Source organism: Festucalex cinctus, chromosome 2 (assembly GCF_051991245.1).
Source record: "Festucalex cinctus isolate MCC-2025b chromosome 2, RoL_Fcin_1.0, whole genome shotgun sequence".
NCBI classification, from domain to species: domain Eukaryota; kingdom Metazoa; phylum Chordata; class Actinopteri; order Syngnathiformes; family Syngnathidae; genus Festucalex; species Festucalex cinctus.
The window spans coordinates 33,723,272-33,742,164 of NC_135412.1; the positions used below are offsets into that span (position 1 = coordinate 33,723,272).

Sequence of the window (18,893 nt, forward strand, 5' to 3'; positions counted from 1 at the left end):
TGTTTAAGTTGAAAATGTTAAAGACAATAACATAACATTTAAGATAATTTAATGGCATAAAAGAAAAACAGTCAAAACAAAAAACATGAATAATGAGAAATATTTTTTCAGGCAGATTTTGGGAGTGGGACACCCATTCTATAACGGAGGTCAAAAACCTTTTTGAAACTTAGAACTACTTCTTGGGTATTGATTAATGAGAAGGGCTACCAGTTTATATACACTTCTAAAATGTAAAAATCTAAAACACGTATCTGCACACATTATCATATCCTCATCGCTGTTGCATCTGTTAGCTTTTCTCCACTGGTTTGGCCATGGACTACAATAGCTTCCTTTGAACGATACTGTAAATCAGTTTACATGTGTCAAATTAGATCAAACGCCTCAAAAATGACTAAACAGAACAGATATAATAATCAATAAATCAATACAATTTGGGACATCAACAAAGTAGTCAGTAAAACCTTAAAAATGATTCATGTAAATGAGCTCACAATGTACAGCTTTTAGTGGGAAAATATCAGCAGTATCAATCTATCAATATCTATCTATCTATCTATCTATCTATCTATCAATCAATATCTATCAATCAATATCTATCAATCAATATCTATCAATATCTATCTATCAATATCTATCTATCAATATCTATCAATATCTATCAATATCTATCTATCAATATCTATCAATCAATATCTATCAATCAATATCTATCTATCTATCTATCAATATCTATCAATATCTATCTATCAATATCTATCTATCAATATCTATCTATCACATATTATGCATAATTATGCATTGAAAAAATTGTTGTTGGCATGATTGCTAGTGTTATTTGTTCTTCAAACCGCCCCTAAAAGTCCAAAGAAGGTAACAAAACGCTTACAAAATGAATGACAGGTGCAGGACATGTGTGTTTGACGTCATTGGTACAGGACCCATGGTAAACACAGTGGGAGCTAGCAGGACCCCCGCACCAGACGCAACCATACTTGGGGTCGGCGGTACGACATCGACTGCAGTCGGATCTCCCCACGGAACAGTTATACAGAGTCACTGAAGCAGGGCAGAGAGAGGGAGATCAGTGAGGAAAAAAAAGGTCAACGTTAGGTTAACATACAGGACATTCTGCGTGGAGGGTTGCCCACGTGTTTGATTACTTGTGACACATAAGGAATTAGCCCCCACCAAAAAGGTCATCGGCGCTGTCAATGAGAAAGTTATCTTTCCTTCTCACGTTGATCATGGCTGGATATTCCTCCATCAAAGCAGAATAAGAAAACTGAAAAATAAGCAATAAAACAACAAACATGTTATTAGACTTATAAACACACTATGCAAAGTCAACTGCAAGGCACTAATGTCGTCTGTCTGGCTAAGGCTGATAATGAGTACAATTTATGCAAACACAACAGTATATTGATAAGGAAGTACAATTTACTGATTTTTCAAAACAAAATGTTTTATTGATGTACGAGTGAGTCCTCTGTTTTCATCTGTTTAGATTAGTGAAACATCAAAATTCTAACAATTACCACATTGAATCTTTACAAATGTATCTTAACAAGCCATAAAAAGAGAAGGACCAATTCAAAATTGTATCCGTGCAAAATTTAGGTTTCATGTGTACACTGTATAAAACAAACAAGAACAGGTTCAAACAAATAACGAACATGATGGCTTTTGGAAAACAAATATTCTGACCTGATGAGGTTTGCAGGTTATCAAAAAGATGGAAGGCTGTCTGGCATCCGGTTCCACAGACGCTTCGACCACCACTGACTGATTCTCAATTTCCAGCACACACTCGTAGTCCAGATTTTCATCCTAAATGTAAAAGATGTAATTTTTATTCAAAACTTCGAGAGGTACATATCAATGGCAAACAAAAACAATGGATTTCAAAATAACTGCTTTTGCAACAACAACAAAAAACTTAACCTAACCTGAAACAGGTTGAGGTGCTGTCCCACCAGTGTAATCTTTTTTTCCACATTGACAGGAAGGAGGGACAAATCCTGAACTTTCTCCACGCAAGGACAGTCCTGGAAAATATGTGAATATGGAACACATGGACTCGATTATAAATTCAGGAAAATCAAATATTAGAGTAAGAAAAAAAATGCAGGTGGTCAAGCACATGGTGAATGAATCCAGTACACATATGTTGTGTTAATACTTCTTACATTGTAAGACTATCAATGATGATACTGAATTGGGAGTTTTGGCCAGACTGCACCTAAAAGATCAGTGTTCAGTGATGTAAAAGCTAAAATAGACTACTCACAAAAGTTTGAGATAGTTGACTTTCAGGCAAAATTTTAGGATGAGCAATTTCCTGGCAGCAACCTTTACAGGTGAAATTAATTTGACCTTCTTGAAACTTTTGAGTGCACATTTAACCAACTGTTTTTCCCAAACTTGCTGGTCTCTCACATGGAGCTGTACCACCAAATTCACAACATGTTTGGTCCATGAATGAACCATTAAATGCCCTGCTTCAGTTAGAATTGGTATTTCATTTTATTTGACATCATGAGACTAAGACTACATCTAACAATTGATCAATAGTACCTCGCTGCTGCGAGGCTTTAAACAGGATGTTCACAGAGGGAAGTGGTCACACAACTTAAGAGCGTCACAGTGTCGCCAACAGGTTATGGATACGGAGACACTGGAAGATTCACTCAAAGGCAAATAAGTTGACTTCCTTAAAAAATACAAATAACACCTGTTTTAAATGTTGCCATTAAATTTGTTATTGGATAAATGGAACATTTGGATACTTGGGCATGTGCATTTAAATGTTTAGAGAAGGTCAGATTAAGTTCACTCGTGATTTTATAGTGGATTCTACTTTCATCCTCACGGTTCACCTAAATCTGTCAGACTATCTTTAAGATTTTGGCATAGTGTAAATAATACATGCAGTGATAAACACTCATGTTTCTGTGGACATGGCCCAATTAACAACCATCAATAGCTGCAGTAATGATATGCATAAGCAATCCTCGTTTGGTCTATGTTGATTCAGTTACAGTATTTATTTTCATTTGATTTCCAATGAAACTTTGCTTGCCTTAAAAGATCAAATCATTTGGGGTGACTATTCAATGTGTCCACACAGCTTTTGAACTCACCATGAAGTAAGAAACAGAGGAGTCTGCCTGGTAATTTTCATCAGACTCAGAGTTGGGCTCAAACCTCATGTCAGGTGATTGTGCAAAGGTGAAGTTTTCATTTGCACCTGTCAGTAAAAATGGGATTTTATCCCCATCTGCCCCACCCTCAGGTGTCTCCCACTCCCATGTCAAAGTGGCACTTTTATCAGAGCTTACTACTGGGATTTCCTCAGTCAAGTCACTGCCAGCAAGGTCTGGCATAGTAGCAACTTCACCGGATGTGCTTGAGCTTGTGCTTGAACCAGAGGAAGAGCCTGCTGCCTCACTGGAGGGTTCTACAAGGCCTACTTCTGAGTCTATGGGCCCAATTGTGCCGCTAGGTAGTGTTGTGTGAGTTGTGTTGCCAGCATTCTCTCCACTTTCCATCAGCCAATCAACAGTCGCATCCTCTGAAATATATGTAGTTGTGGCCATATTTCCATCAGAAGTTGTGAGCATGCCAAAGATAAGGCTGTCTGTGGTGCTGGCATCTGAGTGCAAACTGGTGGCCTGGCTGAAGGTCCCGATGAAGTGGGGTGTGGTGTCCGTCGCATGGCGTAATGTGGACTCGCTGTTAAGAGTGGGAGGGGTTGTTGCTGTGGTGGCAGCTGCAGTGGTCGTAGCAGGAGTCATGGAGGGTGGCAGCTGCGTTGCTGTCATTGCTGTTGTTGTAGCAGTCGTCACAGTTAAAGTGGTCTGCTTTCTGGTGGGTGGTGCAATGGTGGGTGTTGGCGGTTTGAACTTGTTGATGGAGAAGTGCAAACGAACAAGCAGGGAAGGGCAAGAAAAAAAAAGGCAGGGGAGGACAAAATTAGGATAAACAAGAAGACTGAAGAATCCAAAATGATAACAAAACAAGACTGGAAATGGAAAATGTACATAGGTGGAGCAAATAAGACAAGGCAAACAAACATATATGGCGAGATGCAAGCCGGTGATACTAGACAGAGACTTGCCAAAAATCTTCACTCACATTTTGATTGTAGATGGTGACTCCTTGGCTGCAGGTGTGTCTGTGCGTGCAGACATGCTCATGGATACACCAGTTACACCCCCAGCGACTATTAACACACCCTTGGCATCTGGTTAAAAAATACAAATAAAAAAATAAGGTAAAATATCTCATAAACACATCTATGACAACATATGGCTTTTAACAGGTCATAAGTGTATCACTAATAAAAATTCAAAGAGGAAAATGGTAATGCTAACACAGAAGTACAAAAACAAATGTATCATTGAAAGTATTGTCACATGAATATGTAATTGTGCTTGTAGGCTGAAGAAAATAGCCTCACTCAGGCAAGACAGCACATGATGTATCGGATGTAATTATGTTATGGTGACACATGCAGCGTGTGTGTGTGTGGGTGTGTGTGTGTGTGTGTGCCAGTGTGCGTGTGTGCTCGCGCACGTGAGGGCACGTATACTCACGGCCTCCGTTCAGAGAGCTTCTGCACAAGGCTACAGTCGTACAAGGTAAATTCCGTCTCTGCTACCGTTACATTGAGAAAACGTAGGGAGAGGATCACCATCACAAACTCTGGATGACACAGATAACAATAATCAGATTTCTTTACTAACTAAAGTGCATTTTAATCATGGCCGCTATATTTGTATGTACAGATATAAGTTGGAAAAATATAGTGAGATAATGGTCAAAGGTTGCATTTAAAATAAAATAAATAAATAAATCACTGCACTTAGCCATTTTGTTTGTTTAAACAGGATTGTCAAGACTTCCTTTTGAACTGTAATTTTTGTAGCCTGATTTTGGTGGGTGAGAGGGGATGTGCTTCTAAAATATAGCTGTATACAAGTGGACAAAACCTGAGGCTCACCGTCTCCATGCCCAATGGGGGGTAGACTATTGGCATCAGGAGTGGGGCATACGACACCAGTGTTTGTGAACAAGGCAGGAGTTTCTGTATCATGAAAGAAGCATGAGTAGGCCTCTCCTTGTCCCAAACTAGGGAGTCCTTCGACTGACACTGTTATCTGTGGGAGAGGAAAAGAACAATCATCAATTATTATTTTACTGTAAATAAACCTTGAAAACACTGAGATTACATTGTCTAGTTATAGGGCCATAACAAATAAGGAATTTGCAAAGTAGCTATGACTAAAGGTCTTTTGCATCACAAATTGAAAGTCATCAACAATTAGAGATGAAACGATGAAAATTTCATAATGATTATAGTAAATAGTATTGTTGAATTATCATGGTCATCATGATGTATCATTGCAATATTGACTGACTATGGTTAGAGTGATCTACGTCTTCTTTCCCAGATTCCCTGCATAAAGGGTAGATATATTGGATTAAGTTGCCATTTGTAGTCGATTCCTTTTTGTAGATGGGAAAAATATTGACATGACCTTCTTCTACGATTCGGTGTATTCTTTTTTCCTTTCTATTATGCATCAGATGGGATAATTTCAGTTTCAACAGTAACTTCACTTTGAAATTCTATTGCAGTTAAAGCCCTCCTCCCGTACACCACCACCCCCACAAAAAAAAAATAAATTACTACATATTTACATTCTGGTGGAGCATTAATGACAAAAATACACATTCACATAAGACTAGGGTTGGCTATTTTCTAGTTATATTTAGGGCTGCCATTAAAAGATGTTACTTCCTCTCCCCCTAAATTACATTTGTTTTCTCCCCCCGGCTGATGTTGTACAGGCTGAGATGCTGGATGCTGAGGCACTGCTGTGTGTGGTTGAAACTCCACAACCACTGACCCTTGACTGACCCTCGTCGGCACTCCCAACGTTGTCCACACCTGAAGTACCAATGTGAGTTGGAAGAGTCAAATGCAAGGAAAGAACATGAGAAAATAATTTCAGTGTGGCTCAGTTTGCCACAAACAAATCTGTACACTCACCGCCCCTCCAGGACACACCAGCCACAGTATGGGTCATTGGCCGACAGACAAGACTGACAATCCAGGTGATCTCCACATTCTGCCACAGGACGCTTCTCCACCTGAAGGTCAAATATTTTTTTTGAATGAACCAAAGTGAATTCCGGTTACGGTACATTCATTAAGGAGCTGAAATTTTATAGAGTGGACCCTTTCAAGAAGGAACTGTTTGGCGGTCTAAATCACTGAAAAAACAAAATAAATTTACAAGGTAACTGGTGTTCAAAAGTGAAGTCGCTATCCCACTGAGGGATGAACGTTGGAGACGCTAACAAATGTTGAGTTCACGGCAGGGTTCGTTAATGGTCACAGCGTTTCCTAAACGTTCTCTGCACAGTCTTAATGTTCAAGTTCGAAATTTCCTTGCGACAAGAAAGACAATTGAGACGATCTAGAGAACCATTTAAGGCCGTTTAGAGAATATTTAGGAAACACTATGATCATTAACAGTCCCTGACGTGAAATTGGTTAGCGCCGCAAGTTCGCCCTTCAGTGGGATATGGGCTTTATGAACAACTTTGTGTTTACTAACTCTTGAGTTCAAGTGTACAAAACTAACGGTCATTCAGGATGCAAAAATCCAAAAGCTACTGTTCACGACTTCTATTAAAGCATGGTGTGTAGTAGGGGTGTGAATTGCCTAGTACCTGACGATTCGATCTGTATCACGATTCATAGGTCACGATTCGAATCGATACCGATTAATCCCGATATGAATTTACAAATCGATTGTTACAACTTTTTTTTTACTCAATTTAGAAAATACCATTCAGCAAACTTGTATATGTACACTAAGATTTGTATGAAAATTTATTATTTATTGATCTCAAACTTCAGTTTTATAACTGTGAGCCACTGTATTTAACAAACAAGTTGTAACCTTTTTCATGTTAGAACAGCATTGAAATAAAATATTAAGGCTTAATTTTCCATTAATATAACATTCTTCCATGCTTAAGGTGTGAAAGTTAGACCTTTTGTTGAATATTTTTCCATCAAAAATGTGTGTTAAAAAATCGATTCGGCTGCCTATTGAATCGATTCGAGAACTGCGTGCTGTAGTTTCGCGATATATTGCCGAATCGATTTTTTTTTTAACACCCCAAATGTGTAGTATTATATAAAAGGCTGTGGCTGTAAAAAAATAAAATAAAAATAAAATAATAATAATAATAATAATAATTCTTTAAAAAAAAACAAAAAAACAGCATAAATAGCTAGTAATCCCTTCAGATAACGCAACTCATGAATAGCAATTTCTAGGGGTGTGAATTGCCTAGTACCTGACGATTCGATTCGTATCACGATTCACAGGTCACGATTCGATTCGATACGATTAATCCCGATACGAATTTATAAGTCGATTGTTGCGATTTTTTTTCATTCAAATTTAGAAAATACTAATCAGTAAGCTTGTAGAGTGTAAGATTTATATGAAAATGTATTATTTATTTATCTGAAATTTCAGTCTTATAGAGGTTGTAACCTGTTTCATGTTTGAACAGCATTAAAATAAAATATTAAGGCTTAATGTTCCGTTCATATAACATTCTTCCATGCTCAAGGTGTGAATCCTAACCCGAAGTCAGACGTTTTGTTGAATATTTTTCCATTAAAAATGGAAGTTTAAAAATCGATTCACACACACACACCAAAAAAAAAAGGCAATGATGATAAGACGTTGAATCGGTGAGACTACCGAATGAACAATTCTGAGTTCTTTAAAAAAAAAAAAAAAAAAAAAAAAAAAAATCGATTTTTTTTTTAATTGAATCGATTCGAGAATCGCGCGATGTAGTATCGCGATATATCGCCGAATCGATTTTTTTTTTTAACACCCCTAGCAGTTTCCCATATATCCGCATCTCACAGATCCCACACATACACTTTGTAGGGAGTGTGCCTTCACAAAAGAGGCCACATCCTCTGATCAATACTATTGTTATCTCTGACCCCCCACACCTCCCGCTGACTTTTATATCCAACACAGAAGGTGAGTGCCCTTTGGCCTCGACTGCCAGCTGCTCTCATTTTGCTATTATGCTCTTTGCCTTGTAATTCTTTATGCCATTTTTTTCTTTGGGAGACGCAGCTTGAAGAAGTATCAAAGCGTGGACAATTGTGACAAACAATCAATTATCTAGTGACAACAGTCTTGTGTATGGAGGCATCCGAGTGAGTGGTTGAATGGACAGGCCACCACACTGAAAAGGCTACAGCTGTTAAAGTATTTCAAACGAAGCACTCAGAGAGAGCCAAGATTTTGTCACCTGCAATATCAATAAGCTGCTAAGATTTTAATACCTCAAATGGAATCAAATTTCATCCACATCCAGAACTTCCCCTGAATGCATGGGAACAAAATGCATATAAAATGGACTTGCAACCAAATCTGGACCAGGTACAGATGAAAATTGAGCTCGGGTCTACATGGCAAAGCAAAAGAATTGCAAATTACGTGTATACCTATGTCGCACAGTACAGATATGCAAATTCAATTTGAATAGTTCACAGAGCAACTTTTTACCCCAAATGGATAAAACTTCACAAATAAAGTCCCAGTTATTATAATGATTAAAGAACAAAAGAGAAGAATTCCTTTCCATCATGACGACAAACACATCAGGTTCACAAGCTAAAAACGTTCGACTGTTGCCCATACCCTCCTTGATAGAGGTATGAGGAAAGACATGAAAAAAAAAAGACTTAAATAGAGAGAGAGACTAAATAATCAGTTTTATCCATGAAAATGTACCTATCCTCTTACACGACTTACAGAAGCTTTGGTCATGATGTAGATGTGTGCGCCTTTTTGGTCCAATAAGAGATCACGGTTAATGGGGGATTTGGGCTGGATAGTCACATTGGCATACACCTCCACTTGGCTATCTTGGCCCAGATACACCTGAGAAAGACCATCCGAGGATAGAAGATATTTCATGAAACATACAGAAGATTAATAGAACATCAGTAATTGTATCAACAATTTTTAGACACTTAAATTATGAGATACATGATTGTATTGTTGCATTGCATTAACAAACATTTGAGAGATGTATTTATTAGTTGCTTTGCACCTGTTTTGAAAATACGAGAATGGGCTTGATTTCTTAAGATTCCAAATAGTGGGCGCAAAATTGCATGTTTATCACTAACAGATTGCATGCGCTGTTGGAAACGGGTACAAATGTGGTTGAAACTGCAGTATTTAAGAGTTTTGCGCATCAGGTAGTACTGATGGTTTTCACCATGGAAATTGTGGTGCAAAAGGAATTTTGAAATGATAGAACTGGAAGCGTTAGTGGAAGAGGCAAACAACTTACTCTAAAAATATGAATTAAAATATATTACTAAATTACAGAAACAAAATCAATCACTGACAATTTTGGGGAAGACACCACCTGCAAAAAGGACGTTTAGTTTGAGTTAACTCATTCTGAGTGTGTGGCAATTGGATGTACAAGTATGTGCCCGTTCTGCGTAACACTGGTTTTAAAACTTGGGACAGCACACCCAGAAATCTGATCTGGGAGAGGCCAGCACCAATTATCAATTTATGTTTCAATGACCTAGATGCACGGAAACGCAATGAGTTGAAAGGAATTTTGTCGTGGTTAATCTGGTGAGCGGACTTGAGGTTGACATATGCCAATGTCAGACTACGCGATTTTTTTGTCTTACACGACAGTTGCGCTGTCACATTATACGACAAACTCGCTCCGTGTCGTGGACGGGGCGTGTAGTCACACTACATGTCTGAACGCGACAAGACACCAGCCGATCATCGTGTGTTGTCTTGCCAAGAGAGACGCGTCGGCCACTGTTTGTCGGGGAGGTGGGACAAAAAAAAACAAAACATGGACAGGAAGTGTTTGCGTGAATGGAGCACGCATGGGACAAGTGTGATGTGAGCGCATTGCTTGCGTTCCCTGCTCCGCAATAGTGTTTAAAATATGATTTAGTAGCCAACACTGTATTTTAATTTATTTAAGCCTATATGCGACGGGGTAATTATAGCTGATTTTGTTAATTAATTTGCGGGATGACATCTTGTTTTATTATTTTATCAAACACTGAAATATTATATTGTTTGAGTATTTTCTACTGCTTCATTTATTCATATTTGACTTGTTTTAGTATGGTGCATTGGACAGTAGGCCACTCACTCCGAGGGGGGAAAAAAAACTTTCAAGTGAGAGCGGGTGACAGTTAAGGCGGCGAGGCCTGGTCCGACTATATGAAAATGTGATCGATCCTCACTAAATATGTACCCATCTCATATGCCCAAATTTCTGAAATTATTAGAACAACAGTCACAATATATTTTGGTCCTCTATTCACGTCGCCGTTGCCTGACGGGTTGCAAGGATGCGTGCGCGCTCCATGCAGCCGCAGCGCTGCAGCGGGGCGCTTTTTTTTTTTTTTTTCCCCCTCGAGATGCACCTGTCTGGCCCCATCCCATGAAATATCCAGGGGATAAATAAATAAATACATAAACGAATAAATAAACAAATGTATACATAAATAAAAAGAGCTATAAAGTGCTGTTCAGTGTGTGATTGACGTTTCTCTCCCTCTCGCTATTGGTCAATGCTGTGGAACCAAACAGACGACGACGTAGGTATGTCACATTATGCGTCAAGACGAGCAAAAATTCTACTTTCGTCGTGATGGTCGTCAACCGTCCCGGACCGCAGGCGACCAGTCGTTGAACGTGTCACACTACACGGGCGAGGCTACGTCAAGTCAACCCAAAATCGTTTACGACATGGCCCGTTTGTCCGCGACACGTCGGTCGGGCTGAAATCGGGCTGTTTTCGTGTAGTCTGACATCGGCAATAGTACAATATGATTGGCAGCATCATACTTAATATTTTAACTGTAAAGGTTAAAGTTAAAAGTAAGAAAAAAATACACTTAAAAGTTAAGATAAAGTACAATAAAAGAAACATCTTGTGTAACATGCAACTGAAATCAAAACCCAATTAAACTTGTACAGTACGCAACCAAAGTGGCAATGAATGTGATTAGCACGCTGAAAAATCCAATATAAGCACAGGAAGACACCTCTGGTTTCAAGTGATTCCCCGGCCTTCAAACTCTCATATTACCTCACGTTTATGAGATTAAGAGACTTTTTTTTTTTTGGCCTCACTCCATCCGGAGGCCACGTGATCACTGTGAGCCGAATACCATTATAAGGATGCACTCAACACATAATGTCAGTGGAAGTTGCTTTGTAGTGCTTGGTGGTTTAGAAGTACTCATGCAGATTTTATAAATTCAATCTGTCATTATTCATTAACTACATCAGTTTTGAAACCTTATCAGATGGATGTATAGTGGTCTACAGGTGGTGATACTCAGCTGCTGAGTTGGCAGCTACAAATTAAACTCTTGGAATAATATGTCTGTACTTCCAAAACAAAGAAAAATATATTTCTAACTTACAGTATTAGCTCAAAAATGCATCACTTCCAAATGGCCAACAATCACATAATAAAGTGCACATAATAAAAACCAAATGGATTGGACACAGGATATGGAGCTATGCTTGTCTGTGTATGCTGGTGTACTGTGAAGCACGGAATGATCGGAATCTTCAAGGTATTTTAAGGTCATTTATCCAACAAGACAAGTTTTCAAATATCCATTTTTAAATATTAAGTAGAAACATCTTGGAAATTATTATTTTACCACGTAAAAAAACGGTTTAAGGTATGAAAAACAAACTAGACTCAAAGATGCACACAAACTGTAGGTACGGAGTGAATGGGATAAGCTACCTTGTGAAGTGTCCCTTTGGAGTCACCCAGGAAAGCAATACTGTGGTCGTACCTCACACTGACAGCCACAGCAGTGAGGTGGGAAGAAAAGGTTTGCCACACAGCCTTGGCTACTACAGGTACTCTGCTTGCCATTGGACTTGGGGTGTGATCAGAGCCACAGGGATACGCTTGAAGGGTGTTCTACAACATACACATGAGTATGGTTTAGCTAATTTACCCGTTGTTCATTTATCCCAACTACATCCTTCAATTCTTTCTGTAGCCATGTTTTTAGCACCCCTTGCATTTTTTTCCTTTCATGTTGTCCTTATGTTGGTGACCTTGTTCCTCCCCACTAGACCTCATTACATTGCTGCACAGCTGATTCCAAGCTGCCTCGGTTTACTGATCTCTAATGATCCCATTCAATGATTCTGAGGGCTGCCAAAATGTAAGCATCTGTGGACAGCAGAGGGGTTGAACTAGATGGTTGCAGCTGGCCAAAGCTACTTCTGGGGCATCTGGGCTTTAGTCCTGTGGCCTAATTACAAGACTTGCCTAAAAATCACTTCACTGCATAGTGCATATCTTGATGCAGTCTAATCCCAGTAATGTTGGAACTCTTTGTTGCTTGGCAAATGGCACTTCATTTATATAGCGCTTTTCCACCTTCAAGGCCCTCAAAGCGCTTTACATTTTTGACTACCCATTCACCTACTGATGACGCAGCATCAGGAGCAATTGGGGGTTCAGTATCTTGCTCAAGGATACTTCGACGTGGTCACAATGGCCTGGGATCGAACCCACAACCTCTGGGTTGGGAGACGACCACCATACCAGTGAGCCATGCCGCCCCCGGCTTGGCTGGACTTTTACGATGTATAGCCTTTCTCTGACCACAGAAACCAATTGAGTCAATCTACTTGTACTTCAGGTAAACAGTAGGAAATGATTTATGATGATGGCTTGCATTAAGTTATTAGCCAGTGTACAAGCTCTTACAAGAACAAAAAAAAAACTGTTTAAGTGTGCAATTAATTCTTCAATAAAACAAGATTATAGACAAGAAACATGTCTATTTTATGCTATTTCTACGTACTGCGTGCATACCCTGAGTAATTTGGCACAGCTAGACTTGACCTCATACTCTATGTAGGCCACCTCTCTTCCATCTTCCAACATCCCATCTTGGGTGTAACACAGGTCTCTTATGGAGTCAATGCGCCTGTCCAGTGTATCCAAAGGGTAGATGCACAGAGCTGAGCCATCCAAGGGATTTTGGTTAGTGGAGCTGACACGGGTGGCGAAGACTCCCAACAAGTCCTCACCCTCCCTGTCCGCACCTTGACCCACCTGTTACAAATAAGGTGAAGGGGGACAAAATCCAAGTAATTCAAACAGGTACGTGTCATAGCAGTGATATCTTAAACTGAAGGCAAAAGCTACAAATGCTTTTGTAGAGCAACATGTTTCAAGGAGGAATAATAAGTTTACCTGAGCTGCTTGGAGCAGGTTGTAAACTCTGGAAGGAGAGGATGGTGATCGACAAACGAGAGGAACTTCCACATAGGAATAGTAAGAGGTGTCATCAAGGCAAACTCTGGCTGCATAAGTCTGATATTCCCTTGATGACGACTTTATGTCTCGGCGGTAAAACAAGAAGTACACATATGTTCGTCTTGTGAATGTGGCGACAAAATGGTGATCATACTCTGACAGACGGCCAGCTACGGCGAGCTTAGCCGTCTCTTCGTAGGAAAAAATAGGCTCTGATGAAAGATGCCGGGTGGAAATTGGTGGCTGGCTGGCAGTGTAGCCCCTACCCACATACATCACAGACCTTTCCTCATCCCGAAGCCCCACCACAAGCCCCACGGTTGAAACCAACGGATCATTGGCTGCCACATACTGAGTGTCCATTGGCCTCTCGGTGGAGAAAAGAACCTCACTGATTGACGACAGGCTCCGTTTTTGGCAGGTACCTTGGTAAACACTGCCGCAGGTGATCAATTCCAATCCTTTCGGATCCACGAGCAGTAATTTGTTGTGGTTACTAGTTCTTCGGGCCTGGGGACAGTTGGACTCAGTGACAGGAGGGATGCAGTCTTTGCTGTCCCTCACAGGACCTGTCCTCTCCTCTTGTTCCAACCGAAGTCCATCTAATCCATCAAGTTGAAACAGGTGGTCCCTGGCCCCCACATAAACTTTCCCTATGGATGGGTCCGGATGGAGCACCAGGTGCTGGAATTCTGTGTCATCACGGGAAAAACTTGGGTAAGTGTGACCATGGACTAACGCTACGATGACGACGACGATGATAAACAAGACGAGGGAGGAGTGCTGAGCCTTCCCATGTAGCATGGCAGATATTCTGAGGAGGGAAAAGCAGCAGAGTTACACAATTTTTTTTGTTGTGTTGAAGTTTTATGCTAAGATGTCTTTGCTTATTCAGGTGGGGACCTGTTGGGAACAGAGTATATGGAGAAAATTACAGTGAATTAAGTTGGGGAGGCGGTGGGGGAGATACATGTTCCAGGTAGATAATTATGCACACTTCCGTCTGCCTGCCACCATTTTTTTCCCCCCAACAACTCCAGTGACGAGACGAGTGTAAACTAGTTATACTATTGATTATTATATACATGGTCAAATCTGACAGATTGAAAGATATCAACAAGCCACATGTTACACTGAGTGATGCTGAGACCACCACAGCGAATCCATGTAAACTTCTTTTTTCAGTGTCATCCATCCTTAAATCCTTAAATAAATCATAGTGGAAATACAAGTATGCAGAGGTTCATTACAATTGCAGCTCAGAACGCTGCTAAACAAATGCTGCAGATGCCAGTTGCGTAAGAGATTATTTCACACTGATAGTACTGCAGTCTTAACAGTCTGTCTTACCATCTATGTTCTTTGTTAAGCCGAAGACTCCCACCAGCTAATCATATCCCATTTCTTCTCCCTCTGTCAAGATGAAAAAAAAAGCATAAATAAAATTAGTCATCAGGTTCAGACATTAAAATGATACATAAGACATTCTTAAAACGATTGGGGCAAGTTGCATGATAACCACATAATCGCATTATTCATCTACTTGTCACCTCTATCAGATTACTCACACATCTTTGAATATGGGCAGTGTTCTTTATAGCTTGAGGATTGAAAACGACTCTCACTTCCCATCTCAAGAGTCATCACTCAACACCTCTGAGAGAGTACTTTGTGGACTGAGAGCATTCCCATTTGTGCTAAAAATCTCTTTAATTATTGAGCAGGTTCTGCAGCCCTTCCACTGACCTCACAGAGAAAAGGTCAGAGGGATGAATGAATGTCCCGACTCCCAAGCACCACAGTTTTACCAAACCTTTTAAACCGCTTAGTGACAAGACACTTACAAAGGACCATCATTTATATTGATAGTCATTACTAACAAGTGTCATTTAGAGCTTGATAATCAACAATGACCATGGAATAAATGTATGTGTGACATAAGGCCTATTTGTACACCATTACATACAATCATGTTGAAATGTGACATGATTGTCCAGACATGAGACATGCACCTCTCTATCTCGCTTAATACTTCTCCACTCACAGAAACAATAAGGACAAAGCTGGGGAGGGTTTAGAAGGGAGGAGAGATGAAAGGGTGTCTAGATGAGTACATGACCGGAGGCCATCAAGGAGCAGCTGCAAGTGTTGTGCCTTATGTCTGGTAAGGGGGGGTGCATGCATGTGTCTAAGGACTGTTCTTCACTTATTCATGAGCTGAATAAATATAATAAGTATAATCCGCCATGCCTGCTGTCATTGGGTTGGTTAAATACTGTATGGACAGGAATTGGTCTATTATAGAATCTTCAACAGGCCCTAAGCACTTCTGAGATTACGAAAACTGAGAAAGCAGTTTTCTCTCTTTACAGCTCCCTATAAATACTTCATTTTGAATACTTTGCTGTAAATACTTTATACTGTAAATACTCAACGTGGCTGGGAAAGATTCCCACTATGCTGGCGCCCTCACCTGCTCTTTGACCAGTAAACACACAGCGGTCAACTTATTTATAGCTCGTAAATGACCCCATCGCCATGGGAACTTCCTTTTGCAGACCAGTTATGATGGTTCCACGTGAGCTACCATGTGATGAGTCTGTGGTGTGGAACTACTAGGAACATGGGGAAAGCCTAATGCAGCTGTGTGAAAGGATGAAGCGGAAGTTTAGTTTGGGGTGTTGCTCTTGGGACTTTTTTTGTGTGTTTTTTTTTTAATCACTTTATTCATTGGATGAAGCATACAAACTTAATTACCCATGTTCATCACTTGTTTCATGATGGGAAATATGGAATAGCTCAAGAACATGAATTTATTCTGTGGTGTTCAGTAACTGTAGTGATATGATTTCAATTTCATTTGGATCACATACTACCTTAGCTATTGTATGCTTGTATGTTACAGCAAATGTTTCTATACATTTCTATAGTAATGTGTTTATCTGTGACCTCTTGGCCAACCCCATTCTTGTGTCTATTCTATCTGTTCACATTCATAAATCAGTGAGAAACTCTACTGTGCAAGTTCATCACTAAAGCCCCTAATGAGCCATGACAACTCACTGAATGACTACGACCCCATAAAATATGCGGAGGTCAGCAGTAGCTGTGCACCGGGAGACTTTGGGACTGGAGTCATGGAGCTTGGCCTTGTTTTCTTGTGTTCTGGTGGCTTGGATTGGGTTTGGGCCCCAGACTCTGCACATTTGCAGTCGCATGTGTGCATCCAATCCACTGACTACATTAAAGTAACATGCCTGGTTGAGATCAACAAAAGCAGGCACTTAGAGAGAAGACACAGAGCAGATACAGTACATGGCTGGGCAAAACAGCCAGAATTAACTTAAAATATGAAATCAGAATGAGGTTTTTAATGTCTTTTGGGATGGGTTGTACATTTGTAGAAACACTGGTTATGCCATAGCCCGTCATGACATGATCCTCCATAAAAATGAAAATATAGCTCGGAACTACAACACTATCTTGTGAAAATGGAAGGCTGAGACAGTCTTAGTCAAACAGTTAGGAAAATGGCCTGTACCCAAGGCACTGTGTTCATTTTATTTAACTGGTATAAGTAATGTGCTGGGGAAGGGAATGAGCATAAGCGACTCGGCTAGGTCCCCTTCGCTCCTGTGCAACGCACAGCAAAGGTGGCCTGATTGAGGTACCCAACACACAATTATTTGGTGTAACCAAAAAAAGCTGGTTAATGCTTTTTTTGGGTCACATGTATGCGATAGTATTTATTTATTTTTTTATTTTGGACTTACAACTTAAAGAAAAACCTACAGCATACTTCCCTTGCTATATAATCAATTCAGCTTTCATCTGCAAAATATGAGCTAATTTTCATGATCACTGTCAGTTTTTTCACCTTCGATTTAAAGCTACTGAATGCAGATAATTTGATTTTGCTTCACTACTGCCACCTGTTGACAAAAAAATGAAACTGCACACACCCCTCTTCACGTACACAAAGGGCACATGATGTCACATCCGCAGACAGAGTGCGGAACGTCAAACCTGAATCCAGTCTGAAAACTATTGGCCAAGGCTCTTAGGAGGGCTGATTGTGAACAGCTAAGGTGTTAATCTACTAATTAGAATATGTTTCAGTCATAAATGGCTAATTAAAAAAAAAAAAAAAAAAGCCAGTCAATTGTAAAAATATTTTGGCCAAATTGTTAAAGAGATCAGCTTTAAAGTTATAGAACCAGAGCTCTGTTAAACATATTGTTTTAAACAGTTCTCGGTGAGGGTTTCAAAGAGTCTCTATCGAAAGCTCATGAAGGATAGAAAATTAAAATGACCAGTAAATATAAATCAAAAGTATTAACCACAAAATACAATGAAAATAGAATGGGGCAGGCATGTAAAATGCATTCTACACACTTGCATTAAAAGAGCAGAGGAGAGAATCACTGTCTGGACATTGGCCCCCTGCAACATGATAAAAGATTTGCTGCAACTGTCACTTGATGGACAGCGGCTGGACAATATCACAAAACTCTGCTCTTGTGTTTTTGCCACATTATATTTTGTTGTACAAAATGTACAATATGACTGAGGGACACTAAGTGTGTCAGAAATATTGTTTGCTTTTACTACTATCACAACAAAAAGGCAACAAGATACGTCTCCATTCTTACTGTCAGAAAACAGCCAGAATTTCTTGGAAGCATTATGTCTGACCTTAATTTGTTTAACAGCTTTTTGCTTATTTTCTGTTCATCCAAATCCCCATGTGCAAATCAGGAAGTATTAATGCAAAATGTTTGAGCAGTTACAAATTATGAGCAAAATCACATTTGTACAATGATGAGTCATTAGTTTAATAGTGGTACAATTTTGTCAGTCCACACCCAAGTTTGACTCCGGTGTTCATAGCAACCCAAAATAAAGAGAAGGAATAAACCACTTTAATACATTTACCCAATTTCGGCAGGTGTTTACTTGGACAAAGGCTGGCGTTTTTGGCCACTATGTTTTTTTGTAAAAAATAATAATAATAATAATTAAAAAAAAAATAAAAATAAAAAATAAAAAATAATAATAATAATAATAATAAGCAAATAACAGAAAATTGAACACCTACAATACCATATTAAGCTGTGCAAGTTGGTGCAAATCACTTTTGAATCAAGGCCTATTTTCATCATCTGTGGCCATTGTCATCAAGGAAAGAACAGAAGCAAAACAATTGGCAAGTTTCTACTGTACTTTGTTTCTCTTTGAGCATTACCATACAAATAGTCACACATAATTAAAAAAAACAAACAAACAGGTTGATAGATTAGATGAATAGACAAAGTAGGCAGATTCCTTAATAATCACGAGTGACACCAAAGTGTCCTTGAGCAAGATACTGATCCCACAGTAGCTCCTGATGCTGTGTCGTCATGATGTGAATGAGAGGACAAAGCAGTTTGAGTGCAAAGGTTTAAAAAAAAAGAAAAAAAAAGGGC

The 18,893-nt window shown here is 39.5% G+C and overlaps 1 protein-coding gene across 2 annotated transcripts in view; it reads right to left on the reverse strand.

Moving 5' to 3' along the window:
* Window positions 1-18,893, reverse strand: part of plxnb1a (plexin b1a) — a 59,108-nt gene that overhangs the window by 12,171 nt on the left and 28,044 nt on the right. Inside the window, exons 2-16 of one of the 2 annotated variants that reach the window (XM_077514761.1) lie at window positions 14,776-14,838; window positions 13,363-14,239; window positions 12,979-13,221; window positions 11,887-12,069; window positions 8,877-9,005; window positions 6,062-6,162; window positions 5,827-5,959; window positions 5,009-5,165; window positions 4,602-4,710; window positions 4,141-4,249; window positions 3,147-3,908; window positions 1,953-2,051; window positions 1,711-1,833; window positions 1,195-1,288; window positions 893-1,062 (exon numbers count right to left, since the gene is read on the reverse strand). In XM_077514761.1, coding sequence (XP_077370887.1) covers window positions 893-1,062; window positions 1,195-1,288; window positions 1,711-1,833; window positions 1,953-2,051; window positions 3,147-3,908; window positions 4,141-4,249; window positions 4,602-4,710; window positions 5,009-5,165; window positions 5,827-5,959; window positions 6,062-6,162; window positions 8,877-9,005; window positions 11,887-12,069; window positions 12,979-13,221; window positions 13,363-14,229 — 3,279 coding nt within the window. In that variant the 5' untranslated portion in view covers window positions 14,230-14,239; window positions 14,776-14,838. The remainder of the gene's footprint in view (window positions 1-892; window positions 1,063-1,194; window positions 1,289-1,710; window positions 1,834-1,952; window positions 2,052-3,146; window positions 3,909-4,140; window positions 4,250-4,601; window positions 4,711-5,008; window positions 5,166-5,826; window positions 5,960-6,061; window positions 6,163-8,876; window positions 9,006-11,886; window positions 12,070-12,978; window positions 13,222-13,362; window positions 14,240-14,775; window positions 14,839-18,893) is intronic. The other variant, XM_077514762.1, reaches the window with a different exon arrangement.